Source organism: Equus quagga, chromosome 2 (genome assembly GCF_021613505.1).
Source record: "Equus quagga isolate Etosha38 chromosome 2, UCLA_HA_Equagga_1.0, whole genome shotgun sequence".
NCBI lineage: Eukaryota > Metazoa > Chordata > Mammalia > Perissodactyla > Equidae > Equus > Equus quagga.
The window spans coordinates 161,517,143-161,536,681 of record NC_060268.1 but is presented as its reverse complement, the minus strand read 5'-3'; the positions used below and the strand labels follow the sequence as shown (position 1 = coordinate 161,536,681).

Below are 19,539 nucleotides of genomic sequence, written 5' to 3'. Positions count from 1 at the left end.
ATTGTGTAAAAAAACGAATGAGCTGGTAGGTGTAAAATCCTTAGCATGGTTTCTGGCACATGTCTACATCTGTTTTACAAAGCGTTAGCTACCAGAAGTTGTGCAGGTAAGGCTGCTACACGAGTGCTGCTCAGCCAGCCAAGTGTTATTTATTGAGCACTTACCTTGAGCCAGGCACTGAAGGGGAGACAGGTCCTTATGCACATGTAGCTTTTTTGAGGAGTATTAACAAAAAACATTCAAATAAAATAATTGAAGGCTATAACATATGCTGGAAGAAACTAATAAGGGACTGACACAGAAAATGTGAAAGGAGTTTCTTCTTAGGTAGGGAGTCAGGGAAAGTCTCTCTAAGGAAGTACATTTAAAGAGAAGATCTCAAAGAAGATGAGTCAACCATGTGAGGTGGAGATGGTGTTGGGCATTCCAGGCAGGTGGAACAGCATATGCAAAGGTTATCAGTTGGAAAAAAAAACTTGGCACATCGGAGGAAGGGATTGCCTAGAGTGGCTGGAATATATGGGAGAGGACAGAGACTGCTGCCAAATGTGATTGAGGACCGAGCAGGGCCCAGCTCATGCAGGCTTGTTTGGCCACGGTGAGGAGTGTGGATTTTCTCCTGTTTACAATAGTAACTCAGCGAAAGATTTTAAACAGTGGCAAGGAATGATATTTTTTATGCTTTTGAAAGACCACTTTTGCTGCTATGTAGGGCAAGGCATCTGACAAGACATATATATATATTATTATATATATATTATATAATAATATATATAACATATATGTGTTGATCAGTAATTAAATGTTAACAAGGCTATTGTTCTCTTCCTGCACACAAATGAATCATCTTGTGGTACCCTTTGGGTACTTGTACCCCAGTTTGGAGATGACTATTCTAAAGAAAGGATGGAGCAGAGCAATGTGGAGTAGGGAGCGCGGGAAGGAGGCTGTTGTGCTAGTCTAGGTGAGAAGTGATGGTAACTTAGACGGGGAGGTGACATATTTTTCATATACATAACAAAATGTCTCCTTATTGGATTATAGATCTCTCTACTGGCCTTTGATATCAACTATGTTCCTAATTAATGCACTACATTAATAGAACCTATTGGGTTGCTTAGTGGGTTGTTGGATTAAGAACACCTTGAAATAGTCTAGCCCGATTTCCCCTCTGATTAGCTTATTTCTTGAAGTCTTCTGGAACAGGAGCATGGTTTAGGGAATTACTGGTACTTTCCCTTTCTGCTGGTTGACAAAATTCAATGGGGATCAGAGCCATAAGAAAAAAAAATGAATTTATAAAAACAACAACAATACTTGGAGCTAATTTCATCTCCATCTGTGTAATTTTTTTCTCAAATGAATAACGAAAATCAGGCATTAGAAAAGTGCCTGCCCTTTACGAATTCTTAGCAAATAGCCTGCAAATGCTTTCACTTTAAAGAGATCATTGTAACAGGTGTGCTTTAAAAGATGGGAGTGGTAAACTCTTTGGGGAGGAAAAATCAGTTCTACTTGTACCAGTTCTTCAGGAAGAGCTTCATTTTGAAACCAAAACAATCTAAATTTTGGTAGGGCAATAATAGACTAAGACGAGAAAATTTGAATCCATTAATTTCTTCTTTTCCATTCTGCCTTTTCCAGTCCTAGATCTGGATAGGAATTTATATGGGTTCTGACTTTTTTATATGGGTTTTCCTCTCTTGGAGAATTCTCGCACACTTATTCAGACTGGAAAGGAGGTGAGCAGGGCATAGAAAGAAGGCATTAAGCAAATGAACCTACAAAGCTCAAAACCTTGCTGAGGAGAGGAAAACAGGTGCCCTGGGCTGTGACAAAGGACATTTGTAATTCTGGGAAGAGCGAGGACCCCTGGCTCTCCTCTCTTCCATCCAGAAGCCACAATCTGCCAGACAGTGTTCCTTTCTCTGGAGGATTCAGGCCCGGGGAGTAAACGTGCTTTTGGGAGAACAGTCTGTGTCTCCTTTAATGACAAACATGACACTCTTTTGTCCTTTTAATTATTCAGTTTAATGGCTGAGAAGCCTGCCCTCCTTGCATTTGCACATTTCTTGGATTGGTCTTAAGAACAACAATTTAAATTAACGTTTTGTAACACAACTCTGGGTTGAACTGATTTAAGAGAAAGTCCTCTTGGACAGGCATCAAAAGGGGTGTCATTAATTGAAGAGTAATCCTCATCACTGTTACTTTCAAGTTGGTTCCATCACAAACTCAGCATTCAGAGTATTCAGTGAGGTTACCTCTGCAAGTGTTGAAATGAACAAAAATGTAATTAGAAACTGGAAATTGTACTATTGTGTTGTGGCATTCATTTATTCAATCAGCAAACATTCATTAAATAATTTAACAGTTAACAGGTGATAAGGCAGTATTATTAAGCACATGAAGAGTACAAAGAAATCTGAAGGTATTTCAACCCTTAGAAGCAAACTTTCTATTTGAAAAAGGCTTCGGTTTTGAGAAGTTCTTTGTAATTTTCAAAGCCCATTCACCTACTATAAATCTTCATCTGAACTTTTGAACAGTAGCAGGGGAGCTGGGCTGGGCGGCCATTATAATCATACAATTATAGAATTGTGGGATTGGAAGGGATTTTAAAGGTCATCTAATGCAACCACTTAATTTTAAAGTGTAGGAAGCTGAGAGATCGCCGCTTGTCTGAGGTCCCACAGCAAACTAGTGGCAGAGCACCCAGCATAGACTTGAAGTTGGCTAATAAGAGTCTTAAGGCATGTGTTAGTAGCTCTGGGCTGGGCACAAATGACACGGAATAAATACAGCACCATGCCTCCTTTCCTGTATTTATTTGCATTTGGATACAGAATAGACTCACAATAAATATTTATGGAATTAACGACTGGCAGATTTCCTATCAGGTAGGGCCCTATGTCAAGCACTGGGGACAAAATGGCAAACAAAATAAGTTGGTCGCTTCTTCCAGGATGCTCCCAATTTGGTCTTCCTGTCCTCAGAGAGTTTGTAGTCTCTCAGGAAGCCAAGATAGAGGCCCACAAAATTCAGGAAGATCGAATTCAGACAAAGTGGGTGATTTAGGAGGTCAGGAAAGGAGTCTAAGCAGATAATTGATGGAAAAATCCCCCCAAACTACACACACACACACACACACACACACACACACACACACGCGATCATTTAATTACATCATTCTCTGCTGCAGCCTTTTCGGGATCTCCCCCAGGCCGGACACTCAGACTCTGCTCGAGGTAAGATCCAGATGCCAACTCACCGAGACTAAGAAGGGAAAGAGCAGGAGCTCACCCATCCCTACCTTCTAAACTGGAAAAGACCCAGGGAAAGAGAAACAGCAACAGAGACTGATAGAAACAATAAAACAGGAATAGGAAATCCCCGACACAGTGACCACTCCGCGAGCTCCGGGCTGGCCGCCCCCGCGGGAGGGGCGCGCGGGCTCATCTCGGAGACCCGCGGCCGCGCGGGCGCAGAGCGGGCGGCGGCGAGCAGCGGGCGGAGGCAGCGCCGGCGAGCGCAAGGGGAGGGTCGGCGGCGCCTCGGGTGCCCGCAGCCACCAGCTCGCAGCGCAGCTCCGGAGCGGGACGCGGCGCCGGGAGCCCCGGCAGCGCCAGCCCTCCCTCCCGCGTCGCCTGCCAGCGCGCCAGCGCCCGCTCCGCCCGTGATTTCAGTTCAGCTCCACCCCCGCGTGGCGGCGGCTTGCTCGGTCCGAACCGGCGCTCGGCACCAGCCCAGCCTGGACAAGCGGCAGCCACCTGCCCCGCGCCGTCTCCGTCTGCCCCCGCCGCGGCCCAACTTGGATGGAGTTGGGGTCCTGAGCGCCTGCCCCCACAGCCGGCCAGCGGAGAGCCCCGCGCCGCCGCCTCCGTTCCGGGACCTTCTCTCCACTCCTCTCCGCTCCTGCGATGGGAAAAGTTGGCGCGGCCGGCGGCTCCCCAGCCGGGCTGAGCGCGCTCCTCGCCGGCGCAGGGCTCTTGGTCTTCTGCGCCCCGGGCGCCTGCGGCGGCGGCTCTTGCTGTCCCCCGCTGCACCCCAGCCCGAACCAGCGCTGGGCTCCGACCCCAGGGGGCTTTCCTCACCAGGGAGCGCGAGGCAGGGCTCCTGCCACGCCCCTGCCCCTCCTTGGGCGCCCCCTGTTCGCAGTGGCCCCGGGAGACCGAGCGCTGTTCCTGGAGCGGGCCCCCGGCCCCGGGGGGTCAGTGGTGGTTGCTCCCCGCTCTGGCCGGAGGAGACGGAGTGGATCGGATCAGGAGAAGGGACAAAGGGGAGAGGGCGCGAGTAGAAGCCCCCGGGGAGTGCTAAGGGACGGAGGGCAGCAGGAGCCTGGGACTCCGGAGCGGGACCCGGACAAAGCAACTCGCTTCCGGATGGAGGAGCTGAGACTGACCAGCACCACGTTCGCGCTGACAGGCGACTCAGCACACAACCAAGCCATGGTCCACTGGTCTGGCCACAACAGCAGCGTGAGTAGAATGAGACTGAGGGCAAAGGAATGAGAGATGGAAAGGGTTAAAGTGGGCTCTGTGATCTGAGGGAGAACTTGGGGAAATGGGCTTTCTGGACTTGAAAGATGCTGCAAACTAAAGTCTTGCTTGCTCACCTCCCCTAGAAGTTAATGTTACCTATTAGATGACCAAACACCCCCAGCCCCCAGCACCATCAGAGTCCTCTCCAAACCCGAATAAAGCTTGTAATGGGGCAGGTGAATCTCTATTTCCTGTTTCTTTGGTCTCCTAGGTGTAGTATGGATCTGAAGACCAGGCAAGCAGAGGGGGGTTAAAGTATTCTGAATGCAGAGGTGAAAGGGTTAAATTTCCAGGCTGGCTGACATTCTCTCAAGTGACTTTCCCTTTACTTGCTAGACTTAATGGATGAGCTCAAGTAAAATCCAGAAGGCTTTATTTGTAGGCTTTTAATTTTATTTTTATGCAGAGCTCCTAACCTCCTCTTACCCATAAGGGCAGAGAGATGCAATGCACAGTGGAGGCTAAGGTGCCCTTAGTGTATTCTGTGTTTCTGGGGACCAAGTGGATGCAAGTTTCAGGACGGGAACTCTCCAGCATCTTCTAACGGCACAAGCCAGTGTGTTTTGAGAGCTGGGGCTTTCCAGCCTGTGAATGAGTGGTTGTTCTCTGGCATGATCCGTCCCAGGAAGATCAGATATATCCCAGTGACAACAACTCCCTGTTCTCCCCCACTGCCTGACCTCCTCTAGTGAAGAGCACAAATAAAGGCTTAGCTCTCCCTTTCTGAGGGGACGAGAGGGATTGCTGGATTCCAGGAGGCTGACGCTGGGGAGAGTGTGTGCAAGTCCGTGAGCTTTGGCCACGGCAGGAAAGCTTTTAGATTTTTGGAAAAGCCTGCATGTCTGGAATCTTAGGTAGCTATTCTAGTTTAAAGTGCACCTGGAAACTTCAATGAGCTGAAATAGTAAAGAACAAGCTTTGGTGATGATAGCAGAAGGCTATTTAAAACTGTGGAAACTTCTCCTGGCTTCCATGAAGCAGTCAAGAAAAACATAAAAACCAAGGATGGGTTAAATGAAAAAAAAATTGAAGTTCAGCTTCTCTGACGTTATTAAGATTGTAGTATTGGTAATATGCACCGTCTATACAACCTGGTACCTTTCAAAATGTTTTCGGTTGTGATGTAATTGCCAGAAACCTTGCTAAGGCAAGTGCCACTTCAGTGAGTTGTGTTCGCTGTCAGCTTTTTAATGAAAGTCGTGAACATTTAAATATAATACTCTGTCATTATGCATTTCATGGGTGCATAGTTATAAACTGTGTTAAGGCAAATCGTAATAAGTAGTGTTTTGTATTATGTCTCTGTCTTGAGAACATCGGTAGGATTTTTCCTACAATTCAGCCTTCGTGACTGAGGCTGTGGTTTTCTATGGTTCTTAGGAGCGGTTTAATCAAATAATTGAAGTCGAAATTCTTTTTATTCAAGTTCTGGAGACTCCTGTCCTCACGCCTTACCTTAACTATCGTCTCTTTTATATCATAACCACTAAAATTAATCCCGCAATTTGAACTTGAATCTTCTTAAACTGATTGAATAACTTTTGCACTGCTTTCAGTGATTAACTTGAAGCTTCTGGCTTTAAGGGGAGATTTCAAACACATCAAACATATTAGATCTTATTGTATCAAAAAGTAAAGGACTTTGGACTCAAAATATTTCTGGCTTTTAACGTAATTCAAGCTGTAAAATATCACTCACCCATTAAACCCCTACTTTAGTTCATCTCTTGAAAGAGCTTGGAAAGAGCAAGAAAAGGAGAGTACATTTTTGGCAAATTTGAAACTTCATTTAAGATATGGCCCCAAACACTGCCAGCCTTTTTTTTTTCCTGCATGTTGCTTATAAACCCAGTAGGGCTTATTAGGGTCACCGCTTGCATAGGCGACGTGCAGGGGAGTCTGAGATAATGTAGGAAATAATCAAGGCATGTTAAAGGTTTGAGCACTCAAATCATGTTGCTAATGAGATTTCTATCCCCTGAAGTCCCTTCTTCTGTAAGGACGCCTCTGCCCGCCATCCTGCTGCCTACACACACATTGGGGTTTTTTTAGTATATACGTATCAATGGTAGAGAGAAAGCAGTAGTCTTTATCCAGGTCCTCCAAAACAAAGCTGGCCCAGATTCCTAGGAGGGACAAAGTTTAAAATATTTTTTAAAGGGAAAGAAGGCAGAAAGAAACTTTTCTGGGCAACTTTGTCACATGAAAAGCAGAGTGGAGATCTGAGTTCTAGTTCTGCTTATTTGTGGTTTGATCTTGGCAAGTTAATTGCACTCCGAGCATGAATTTCCTCGTCTCTGAAATGGGGGCAATGCCTGTCGGATTCATTACAGAGAATTGTGTGCCAGATAGACATAGAGGGCATTGTGACTGTAAAGTGCCATACAGCTGTGTGGAACTCTCCTCTCACAGCACTTCACTTTCCCCCAGACTGAGAGATCTGCTATCCCACACCTGAGGACAGGACTGGGGGCTCTCATTTTTTTCACGTTTTGATTTCATCCCCCATAAATCCTCCCTCAACCCATTCAGGGCCACAGACAATAGGGAACTGAACTTGTCTCACCTTTAGCTAAAAAGCCTTTGCTAAGTATGGCTCCTGATTCCAATAACACCTGCATTAACAGTGTAAATGTATGGTAATTATAGGCTGCCTGTCAAACTTGTGAGAAATTCTGATGTTTCTCTCACCCCCTTCCCTCCTCCTTCCTGTCCCTCCGCCGTTGGACTTGTGCAGTTGTGTAAAGACATGACTGCTTTGCCTTCTCCGTGGGTGTGATGTGATTGCTTCATCCTGCAGTCTAGCTTGATGGAAACTGTTGCCAGAGTTGGTGGAACACCTGGGGGGATCTTTTGGCATGAAAGGTGCTGGGTATGAATCATTTGTCATGAGCTTGGTGTCATAAGCAAGAACATATTGTTCCTACCCTACTCATCAGAGGCATGCTGTGCCCTGATCTAAATTTATATAGTAATCCTTAGTTTGTTAAAAATATATATTTGTCTATATATGTGTGTGTGTGATGGGACATGTATTTATTCCTTATTTCCAAGGAGTTTCAAAGTGCCACACTCATTAAACCTTATAAAATCCTTGTTAGGGAATAGGTAGGTGGCAAGTGTTAATATCTCTTTTTCATATTTCTATGCTGGAGTCAATTTGAATATTTCAGTTCACCACCTTGTCCCTTTCTCACTGGAAATAGTGTTATAAGATTTGCTAACAGAGGTTTTTGCTTGACATATTTTGCCATTATGATACCTTTACTGCAACATTTATCATAGAGCATGATGGTCTGGTTGATTTCCATATACTTCTTTGCTTTAGCTGTTCTGTGACTTGACATGGACCATCCAACCTTAGTGAATAAACTGAGTCCCAACCTGGGTCAGGTTTTTTGGTAGATGCCACCATCTCACTTAATTTTCACAAAAATATTGTCAGTAGATGTTATTATTCCCATTACATAGAGAAGGAAATTGAGGCTTTGGAAAGCTAAATGACTTGCCAAGAGGGTGCAACAGTTGAGTGGTGAAGCAGAGACTGGGGGATCTGCCCTCTAAATCCCACAGAATCGCTTGTCTTAGACTCTTTAATGTAGGCCAGAGAAACTCAGACTTTTGGAATCTGTACTATAAATAATCCTATCTTGGGTGGATTTCAGATGATGATGGAGGAGGGCATAGTCTTATCTGGAAGCTCCATCTCTTTGTAGAAAAGCAAGGACTGTCACATGTGCCTGTCACGTTGTTCTCTTTCCCTTAAGGAGTGATTTGTTGTTCTCTTATCTGCCCACCTCTTCATCTTTTGTGAGACATGGAATCTGCACCTGGTGATTCATTGAGCACGAGGTACCTTGCCATCATTCAGCTTTCGGATCTGGTGTTCTTCAGGCATAGATTCCTTTTCTAAGTTAGTTACAAATCTGCTTTTATAGCGAGGTTGGATATGAACACTTCATTGGCTATACATTTTGAAATATTTTTTTACCTTTTTTTTTAAGCAAAATGGTGAAAGATTTAGCTTTCTGTAGCAAGCCCACATAATTCCTTCTCTGATCAGTGCTTTGTGCTATTAATGGATGTTAATGTGGTATGACATGGAAGGCAGTGGGTTTGGAAGCAGACAAGTTTGAGTTTGAATGTTAGTTCTGCTTACCAGCACTTTGCCTTGAGCCAAACACTTCAAGTCTTTGAACTTCAGTTTCCTCAACTAAAATATGGGGAGAGTATATCTTTTGCAGGCTTTTCCCTGAAGATTTGACGTCATGTATGTGAAGTGGCTGGTACACAGTAAGTGCTTAATAAATGCTACTTCTTATTGTAGTTGAAGAAATGATTTTCTGCTGGGTTGAGAATCCTTGGTTATAGTCCTGGCTGAATACAAAAATTAGATATGTAGTCATAGCCTGTTAAAATTTTGTGGCCTCAATTTTTGTCGTCTGCAAAATGACACTAATAGACTAGAGCACCATTGAAATCCCTTACAGGCTGAAATTAATTTAATAGGTTGTTCAACCTGTAGGTGTTATGCACCTACTACATTTAAATAAAATGCCCTGGGAGAGTTGGAGATGCAGAAATGGCACAGTGACCTATACCTTTGACCTGTAAATGAACAGCCTTTTATTTCACATTCTTCCTTTTTCCATGGTTCATGTTTTTATTTCTATTCATATCTAGGAAATCAAGACATTTGTGATCCAAGCAGGCATTCTTTTCAGTGTGGATTTGCAGCAAAAATAGTCTATTAGGTTTATTATATCACATCTTCATGTTAGAGAATTTCGTTTCTTTGGGCAAAAGATTGCTTAGTATGAAATTGGAAAGTAAAGATCTCTTAAAATATTTAGTGAGATTTTCTAGAGTAAATTGACGTGAATCTTGACTCTGGGAACTGCATCCGGATCCTTTTAAAGAGAGACCCCAGAAACTCATAGACTAGGGCACAAAAGCTGATGGAATTATCTAATTTATTTAAGAGAATAATAAATGCTCACATTTAAGGAGAAATTGCCATGTGGCAGCATTATGCTAAGAATCTTATATAAAGCATGTTTACTTTTAATTCCACAAATATGTATTGAGTCCTACTATTTGTCAGGCACTGATAACGGGATTATACGTGGAACGATGCACAAAGATGAAAAGAAGTAATACTGGCCCTCAGAGTGCTTTCAGCCTTGTACCCATAGAATCATCTGAAGAGGCAGTGGGAGATGTGTCCTATGAGGGCATGTCATGCTGTAGGATTTCAGAGGAGGGATGGACATCTGGCTGGGGAGGTCTTTAAGCTTTATTGCAGAGAAAGTGCTTCAGCTGAACCTTGAAATGGAGAGAAAATTTTAATCAAGAGATGGAGATTATTACAAGGATATTTTAAGATGAATGAGTGGTGTGAATAAAGGTCGAGAGATGTAAAAATTCCTGTCTATATCCAGGAAATTAGCCTACATCAAATGTAAACTATGTTTAACTAAAGTTTTAATCTTACAAATAGTTTTTAAAATATGATATTTAAGCAAAAAATATACACATCCATCTTCTAATGAGTTTGGGTATGTTCCATGCCCCCAAAGAAAATAAAAACCTGTAGGTCACTTAAAGGCATGGCTGGCCTTATTTGCACATTAAATCCCAGCTGGAGTCATCATTGTTTCGTTTTTACCTTAACATTTTCAACACACAGTTTTCTCAAAAGCATTTTCTTTTGTTAAAGTTCTTGGTTAGAAATATCACTGGCCAGGCTGCCTGGTGGGTAAATTAATTTGGCTCCCTGCCAGCTTATGTTAAGTCACTAAACCTATGTAAAATATTTGTCTTGTCTTTGTGTATGTCTCAATTACTGCCCTATATCTCTGGCTAGAAAGGGAGGAGAATGTGTCTGTGTGTCCTAGAGGGGAAAATAGCCAAGCAGTGTGCTGCAGTGGCCGAAGGGGACAGCAGAGAAGAGGGGATGGTGGTCAGTGTGAGGTGGAGCAGGCTCCGTGGAGGTGTAATGGTTACTCTTGAGGAGCGTGCTGTCTTCTCAGATGGGATGGATGGAATAGTCAAACAGTTGGCGGGAAACAAAAGTGGAATCTTAGTGTGTAAGGTTTATATGGAAAGAACAGAGCCTATTCTAAACTGTAAGTAGGGAAAAAAAGAATGTGAGTGCTCTGTAGGGAATCCCACATGAAATTTTACACGTGTGTAAAAGATATTGTGTCTATTTCTATAGCACTCCTGAATGTTGTTATACCACGTTAGATTGGTTATAGCCCTTTTTCCTTTGTAAAATGCTTCAGTTTTCAAAGACTGGAACATTACTTCAGTTTAATTCTCCCAACAGTCCTGAGACAGGAAAGACAAATATCATCTACGTTTTTCAAATAGGGAAACCAAGGCATTGATTAGAGTTAAGCAGGTCAATTAGTGGAAGAAGAGGGTCAAAGACGTTTTGTCACAGTGTACAACTGATTCTTGGGTTAGCCCACTGCTGGCTTTCCACAGGCAAGAGTTAGAACAGCTGCATCCTAGCCTCATGGTTTGCCTGAAGCCTGTGCACCTGTGTCCATAATGTTTGCCATTTGGGGAAAAAGTATGGATATTGGCCCTGGAGCTCCTGAGTTCTAGGCTCAGCTATTCAAGGCATCTGTTCTGGGCTTTGGAGCAAGTGGCCTCATCAAAAGTCATGCTCTTGGCATTGGTTAAACCTTTAAAAAGGGACCTTAAAGAGAAATGGTGGGACTTTCTGCAAGGGAGGTCTCCAGCAACAAACTAGCCACTGTATGTGTTCCCCTGCTAATGGCCTTCGGAGATAAGATTACTTATGACTGGGTTTATCGTGGCAGGGAGTTGAGGGAGAAAAGGGAGATAGCCACCCCTTCTGCTCTTTCACTGTTAACAGATGAAATCTAGTTGAAAATAATATTAAGTATGGTCTCAGTCGAGGGAACTAGAGTGTCAGTGTTTGGGAGCCACTGTAGTCAAACTGAAGGGGTCCCGTTTGATACCAATGGGTTTTATTTGCTCAAGATTATAATTGAATTACCAGCTATTGACTTTTCTACTTCTTCTGACTTTTGGGAGTAGGGTTGGGGGTGGGCATGGGGAAGGAAAGTTTGCTGAAGACTAGGGACAGCTCTCTGTAGCAAGATAAGATATGTTGATTATAACAGAAGTCCCTCTTAACAATAATAACAGAAATAACCACAAATTTAGTAAACAGCTTCCCTGGAAGTACATTCTAGAGCCTCACCACATTATTCACTTCATCCTCACACCAGCCTTACGAACTAGGTATCATTATCCTCATTCTAAAACTGTGAAAGTCAAAGCTTAACGAACTTGCCTAAGGTCACCCAGGTAGAAGGTGGCAGAGCTGGAATATGATTTTTGCCCTTTCTGCCTCCAAAGCTTTTTCTTTTTGATTGCATTGTCCCTTGGTGAGGGTTTATTTCTGACTTTCTTTAGAGAGAACACCACAGGTCAGTGCAGAGGGCTGGCAGGGGAACTCTTGGCGTGAGCATCCCATTGTAGGGCTTTCCCTTTCACATCGCAATGATCTCCGGTAACTCACCTGATACACCTTACTTGGTAATAAGCTGCTCCAAGACGCATCTTGATCAGAGCCCTAATGTCCGTCCCTCCCCATGAGTAGCTCACCTTGGGTTATTAATGTGTGTCGTCTTGGTCTTGTTATCCCCGCAAGAAGTGTGGGATATGCTGGTTGGTTTCTCTCTGCTGGCTAATGACCCTAGAGTGACAGTGTAGAACAACTTGTACACTTTTTAAAGAAAGTGCTAATAAGAATCATGTTATCAGACAACCAACTAATCATGTTGTGCCCTGCAGCTAATGGATTGAGGCCTCTAGTCATCTTCTCCTTACCAGAGTGGCAGGGTTTATTGAGATACAAAATAGTGGGCCATCCATCCTTCTGCTCCAGGGCCTGTGTATGTGTGTGGGGAGTTAAAAGTAAAAGGTCTTCCCCTTATGGCAGCATTTCCCACACACACTCTTGATTAGAATCCTTAAAGGGGAGAAAAGGCTATTTTAGACATGGTTATCACCCTGCTTAGAAACCTATTTGCAGCCCTCTTTACCATAACTTGCATTTTGCTGAATTGATGGAAGAATGTTTACCTGGGCAGCCATGGGCTCTCTCCTTGGGCACCTGGGGCAGTGTTTCTCAGAGTTTGTCCTCATGGGACCTACTTTTGAATCTGCTGATGGGGACTAGGAATCTTTATGTTTTCTAAACTCTCTAGGAGATTGTTAGGAACACAGAAGTTTGAATATCATTTCCCTAAGATTCGTGTGTGAATTTGGGATCCACGAGCCCCTTCCATTATCTACACAATCTTGTGTCAATATATTTTGTTTTTTCCCATGGAGAGCTGAAGCCCACAGCTTTTATCAGCTTCTCAATAGAAACTTTGACCCCAGTGGTGAAAACCTGTGGAAGGCTCTGTGGGAGAGTGAGAGATGATTACATGGGACAGCACACATTCCCCTGGGCAGAAGAAGATTATGCCTTCCTGCAAGATGGTGATATTTCTATCACTGAATGTATTCTAGACAATTATCCTTCCTGGCTGTCCATATGACCATGGGAAAGACATGTCTTAATTGGCTAAAAGAGCACTTATTTTAAATATAACATAATGTTTAGTGATTGGTTTGAATTCCCATTCCACAATTTACTAGATATGTGAACTTGGGCAATTAACTTTATAACTTTGTACCTTTGTTTCCTCATCTGTAAAATGGAAATAAAAATGGTATACTCTTTTTATGCTTTCTTATTTTTAAAGATTTTATTTTTTTCCTTTTTCTCCGCAAAGCCCCCCGGTACATAGTTGTGTATTCTTAGTTGTGGGTCCCTCTAGTTGTGGCATGTGGGATGCCACCTCAGCGTGGCTCCATGAAGGGTGCCATGTCCGCGCCCAGGATTCGAACCCACGAAACACTGGGCTGCCTGCAGCAGAGCACGCGAACTTAACCATTTGGCCACGGGGCCTGCCCCTTTATATGCTTTATTGATGGTTAAAGGAGACAATAGATATAACAATGCTTAAAGTGAGACCTGGCATATACTAAGCAATCAATGAGGGTTAGCTATTATTATTATTGTTATTATCACCATTATTTTGTTAGTATTAGTACTGGTACTAATAATGTTCAAGCATGGCCTACTAAAAGATATTTGTAATACATTGCTCATGATATTGCTTCTGTTTCTGCATTTATGTTCTTTTACTCCAGTTCCATTTTCTTATAATGAGAGTCAGGACCCTGTCTTACTCTTTCTGGCATTCCTCTCAACATCTTTAGCTTTTGCATATAATACTTGTAATACGGTTCTGGACCCAGTTTCTGTTGTGTGTGCGGGTGGGGAGGGGTACAGAGGCAGTTTCCCCACACCAGCAAGCAATTCTCAGACACCAGCGGGTTGTGCTACAATTCAACTCAATTCTGACACTGTCTACCTGACTCCACAGGTTAAGAGCTCAGTCCCACAAACTGGGACTGAGTTCAGACGCCAGTTTTAAGCCCAGGTTGTCACCTGTGCCTCTGACTCACTTGCTATAGAGAGGAGGTTCCCCAGCCCACTCTTTGGGTTCAATTAATTTGCTAGAGAGGTCCACAGAACTCAGAGAAACATTTTACTTACTAGATTATTGGTTTATTATAAAAGGGTATATCAGGAACAGCCAAATGGAAAAGATGTCCAGGGCAAGGTATGAGGAAGAGGCAGAGAGGAGCTTCTATGCCCTCTTGGAGCTGGGCGTGTGTGCTCTTCTTCCAAATCTTCATGTGTTTACCAACCCTGAAGCTCTCCAAATCCTGTCCTTTGGGTTTCTTATGGAGGCTTCATTACATTGGCATGACGTATTGAATCATTGGCCATTGACAATCAATTTAACCTCCAGCCCCTCTCCCCTCCCTGGAGGTCCAGGGGGTGGCACTGGAAATTCCAACCCTCTAATCACATGACTGGTTCTTCTGGCAACCAGCCCCATCCTTAGTTGTCTAAAAGTCACCTCATTAACATAACAAAGGACACCTTTATCACTCTCTTTACAGGAAATTCCAAAGGTTTTAGGAGCTCTGTGGCAGAAATGGGGACAAAGACCAAATATATCTTTCTTATTATAAATCACAGGATCACAAGTGCTTACTAAATATTTGCTATTTTATTTGCTATTTCCATGGGGAAAACTGGCTTTTCACATAGGACGAACAACCCTTGACCTTGCCCATGAGTGTTGTAGAATATTCATCCATTAAAAGATTGCTTAAGTAAATATGTATAGCATATTGAGTTGGGAAACCTTCCACAAAATACCAGAAAGGGAGAAAAAACACACTAAAAAATCGTACAATTGCAAGCCCCATGAAGTCAGGGTTGTCTTTGCCTATGTTCTTCCCTTATATACCCCAAGTCCCTAAAAATATACCTAGAAATAGTAGGAGCTCAATATTTTAGAAAAAATTTATTGTGTACTATAAAATTCCACTTTCGTAAAAAAAAATACAAGAAGGGTACGATTCAAAATGTTTGCCTATGATTATGATGAATGTTGGGATTACAGGTGATATTTTTTGTTTGTAGTTTTTGCTGTTGTTTCTCGATAAACACGCATTGTTTGAGTTCTTTTCAAAAGCTATCTGAAAAATGAAAAACAAACAAACAAAACAAGAGAGAGCAAGCAAGTTTGTGAACTTGGCCTCATTAGAACTGAATTCCAGGCAACTGAAGTAGACAAAGAGCCCATGTTCAAGTTGCCTGATTTGCTTCCAATCACTTTTGTTGGGAGAGAGCTCGTGCCCAGGGTTTTTGCAAAGCAGCAAGATCACTCTGTGTCTCTCTCTTCAGGGTGTGCAGCAGCAGGGGCCACCAGGCCTTTCGGTAATCATCCCCTGTGCTGATGCCAGAGAGAGAGCTGGAGGTAATTTCACCAACCTGACTAAACCTCCCGGAAATTCTAGAAGCCTCCAGTCCCCAGGAAAAGAGCATGTATTTCAGTTTAAATCTCAGTCTGTGTCTTGATCTTGGTATCCTTCTCTACATCATATATGTACATTTGAGTGCATACATAATAGATGTGTGCATCCTTGTGCTTCTCCGTACATTCACAGCAACTTAAGCACTGATGTACAACCTGTAACTCTCCACTCTTGAAAGTAAAACACTAGATAGTGTTGTGGGGCCATGGTGAGGGTGTTTACTGATTGTGAGAGCTGAGTGAAAAGGATCTCCAGAAGGAGGATAGAGAAAGAAACCAGGAGCAAGAGGCAGAGAGACAGTGGAAGCAGAGATGGAGAGAAAGAAAGAATAAGAGGGAGAAGGAGAGAGAATATGAGAGCATGACAGAGGCAGAGAGAGACAGAGTGAGACAGAGACAGCAGAGGTGGATTAAGAAAGAGGGGGATAAAGAGAAGATGAGAGACAAAGAGACAGAGAGACCGTGAACAGAGAAAGGCAGATTGAGAGACAAAGAAAGAGTTGTAACAGCACCATGAAGATGTGACATAAATCACAGAAAGAAAGTGAAAGATGAAAACGAGAGGAGAAGTGTCAGTGAGTGGAAAGAACTTGTTATCAACTCATAAAAAGTGCAGAGTAAAACTGATTCCTAATCTTTCGGCACCCTTCCTACTATAGTGACAGCACTTCTCTGCCTTTTTCTCTGGGGCAGGGTGGGGCGGTTTGCACCCAGCCAGGTCATGCTGCTGGCAGAGGCAGCCAGTGTTGCATGTATGACAGCTTTGAGAACCATATATGTTGGTGGCTGGGTGTAGGGTGGAGGGGTGCGTGTAGTATTTATGCATTTTTAAGAATCTCTTGAGTGATTTCCTTTGCGAAATGGGACTGATGGTCTAGATGGTGGAAAGGCAACTGTTAACCTTTCTTTTTATACTAGTCTGCGCTGTTTTGAATTTTTAACATGGACGTGCATTACTTTAATAATAAAAATACTAAAACATCTTTTAAGTGGCTGTTGTGTCAGCACTATGCTGAGCGCTGAGAATGCAAAGATGAATAAGACCTGATCTTTACCCTTGAGGGTGCATATTCGAGTGGAAATAGACAGACACATCAACAGATAAATTGCAATTTAAAACTAGAGGAAGATGGGCACGGATGTTAGCTCAGAGCCAGGCTTCCTCAGCAAAAAGAGGAGGACTGGCAGTAGTTAGCTGAGGGCTAATCTTCCTCCAAAAAAAAAAAAAAAAAAAAAATTGCAATTTAGTGTGGTAAGTGCGTAATAGCTGTAAGAGAGTTTTGTGCAAAGTGCTACTGGAGCAAAGATGAGTGAGGGACAACTAATTTTGCTTGAGAGCAGGAGGCAAGGCTTTAAAGGGAAGTGACAGTTAAGCTGGGACTTTATATAAAATTAGGAATTTGGCAGACAGAATAGGGCTGGCCAGGAGGCAGGGCCACTCCTGCCCATGTTAAACTCCCCTAATCTCAGGTCTTGGGTTCATTCTAGGTTGTTAGCACAGTCAATAAAGCTGTGACTGGGACTCTCTTTCTTCATTATCTCTGTGACCAACATATTTGAAACCAAGGCTCACAGTGTGTTTACATTATCGGATTATACTCCCCAGTTTAAAATATCCTATTAAGTACTTGGCTTCAAATTGGCCAAAGGAATCTGATTTTCCCAAAGGGATAAATTGTTCCCTTGAATCTTTACACCCCTGTGTGTGTTCACACAAACATACACCCATGTGCACAGATGCACAAAACAATTTTAAAGTATTGCTATCTTCTCTATTCACAGTAAAATTTGATTAAGGAGTGATGGGATTTTTCCTTGGATATTTGATTTTTTTGATTTTAAAGAGTTAAAGGTGGATGTTTATGTCATTTTCTTGGACATGCTTCCCAAATCGCTGTGGGGAACTGAGTACGTTAGGCTGAGTTGGATGGTCGCCACTTAGGACTGCAGTATGATTGTTGAAGGCAGTAAGAGAATGCAATAGAGTGTTCCTCATCACTGTTATCCATGCTTAAGTAGTTATGCTTTGCAAACAGGAGTCAGAGTGTACATATATTAAATGTGTAGAAAATTCCCAAAGAACACCTTTAGCTTTCAGTTGGTTGGCCTCTTTTCCTCCCTCTTGTCTGCCTTCTGGATTAAAAGAAAAAACAATGAGGGTAGTAGGTGAGGAAAGGCATGGTTAGAGACAGAGGGAGCATGTGCTCTCAGAATTGGCTGACGAGCCGAGCCCATGAGTGGTTGAAGAGACACTTCTGTGGCTATTGAGTTCCACCCTTTACATGCATGTGACTCACACAGACTATGGTTTGAGATGATGTTACAAGGTCTAGATCTGGCTTCGAGGTACCATGACTTAGGAAATTTCACGTAGCATTTTGTGCTACTATGGTACAGTCATGTACCACGTAACAATGTTTCTGTCAACGACAGAGCACATATATGATGGTGGTCTCAGAAGATTAGAATCATACAGCCTTGTTGTGTAGTAGACTATACAATCTAGGTTTGTATAAGTGCACTCCATGATGTTCACAAATGACGAAATCATCTCATGGTGTGGTTTCTCAGAATGTGTTCCATTGTTAAGTGATGCACTGCTGTAGATTAGACGACTCAGGAATTTTGTCATTTTGTAATAGAAATGACTTGAGAATGAACTTTTCAGCTGAAAATAAATATGCCCTGACATATAAATGAATGCCAGTAAAGACCAAGATGAGCTTTGCTGTGGTCTGAATGTTTGTGTCCCCCGCAACCCCTACAATTCATATATTGAAACCTAACCCCCACAGTGATGGCATTAGGAGGCTGGGCCTTTGGGAGGTGTTTAGGGCATGAGGATGGAGTCCTCATGAGTGGGGTTAGTGCCCTTATAAAAGCAGCCTAAGAGACTCCCATCCCCCTTCCACCATGTGAGGACACAGTGAGAAGCACTGTCTGTGAACCAGGAAGTGGGCCCTGGCCAGACACTGAGTCTGACTGGGTGCTGATCTGAGACTTCCTAGACTCCAGAACTGTGAGAAATAAATGTGTGTAGTTTATAAGCCACCCAGTCTGTGGTATTTTATTTATAGCAGCCTGAATGGACTGAGAAGAGCTCTCTTCCAGTCACCTAAGCCCTGGGTTATTTCCTATATGAGATTCCCTTTGGTATTCACTTAACTTAGATTAAAATCTTAGGAAAAAGACAAGGAGAAAATAATATTTGCCTTAAAAGCTTACCAACTTTAAAAATACCCTGGTATCTCTCACTCAACCTAAATGTAGATCTTGAAAATATCTGTAAAGAAGTAACATTACATTTCCCATTGCAGGGAAAGACATTAATTTATCTTTCTCTTGCAGGTGGGCTTTGAGGCAGTTTACTTAGGGCGGGGGTAGGCAAACTATGGCGCGTGGGCCAAATCTGGCCTACCACCTGTTTTTGCATATCCTTCAAGCTAAGAATAGTTTTTACCACTTTTTAGTGGCTGAGAAAAATAAAAAGAAGAGTGGTATGTTGTGACACATGAAAATGATTGATAATAAACTTTTATTGAAACACAGCCACACTCATTTGTTTACGTATCTTCTGTGGCTCCTTTTGTACTACAATGACAAAAATGAGTGGTTGTGACAGTGACTGTATAGATTATAAACTCTGAAATATTTATCTTTCTTTCTTTTTTTTCAAGGAAGATTGGCCCTGAGCTAACATCTGTGCCCATCTTCTGTTTTTTATATGCGGGATGCCTGCCACAGCATGGCTTGACAAACTGGTGTGCAGGTTTACGCCCAGGATCCTAACTGGCGAATCCTGCGCGACCGAAGTGCAACATGCAAACTTAACTGCTACGCTACCGGGCCAGCCCCCAAATTTAAAATATTTATCCTCTAGTCCTTTACAGGAAAAGTTCACCACCCCCTGATTTAGGAGATTGGAGAGAATGTAAGCAGTGAGGCACAGGAAGATGCCGCAGTTGTCATCTGCATGCTAATTTGAGGGTGGTCCTTTGACCTTG

At 43.0% G+C, this 19,539-nt stretch overlaps 1 protein-coding gene across 1 annotated transcript in view; it reads left to right on the top strand.

The window, feature by feature from the left end:
• Positions 1 to 3,522: 3,522 nt before the first annotated feature.
• SORCS1 (sortilin related VPS10 domain containing receptor 1) overlaps positions 3,523 to 19,539 on the top strand; it is a 476,329-nt gene continuing 460,312 nt past the window's right edge. The window contains exon 1 of the mRNA XM_046654074.1: positions 3,523 to 4,478. Within this exon, the coding sequence (XP_046510030.1) occupies positions 3,921 to 4,478 (558 nt within the window). The 5' untranslated portion in view covers positions 3,523 to 3,920. The remainder of the gene's footprint in view (positions 4,479 to 19,539) is intronic.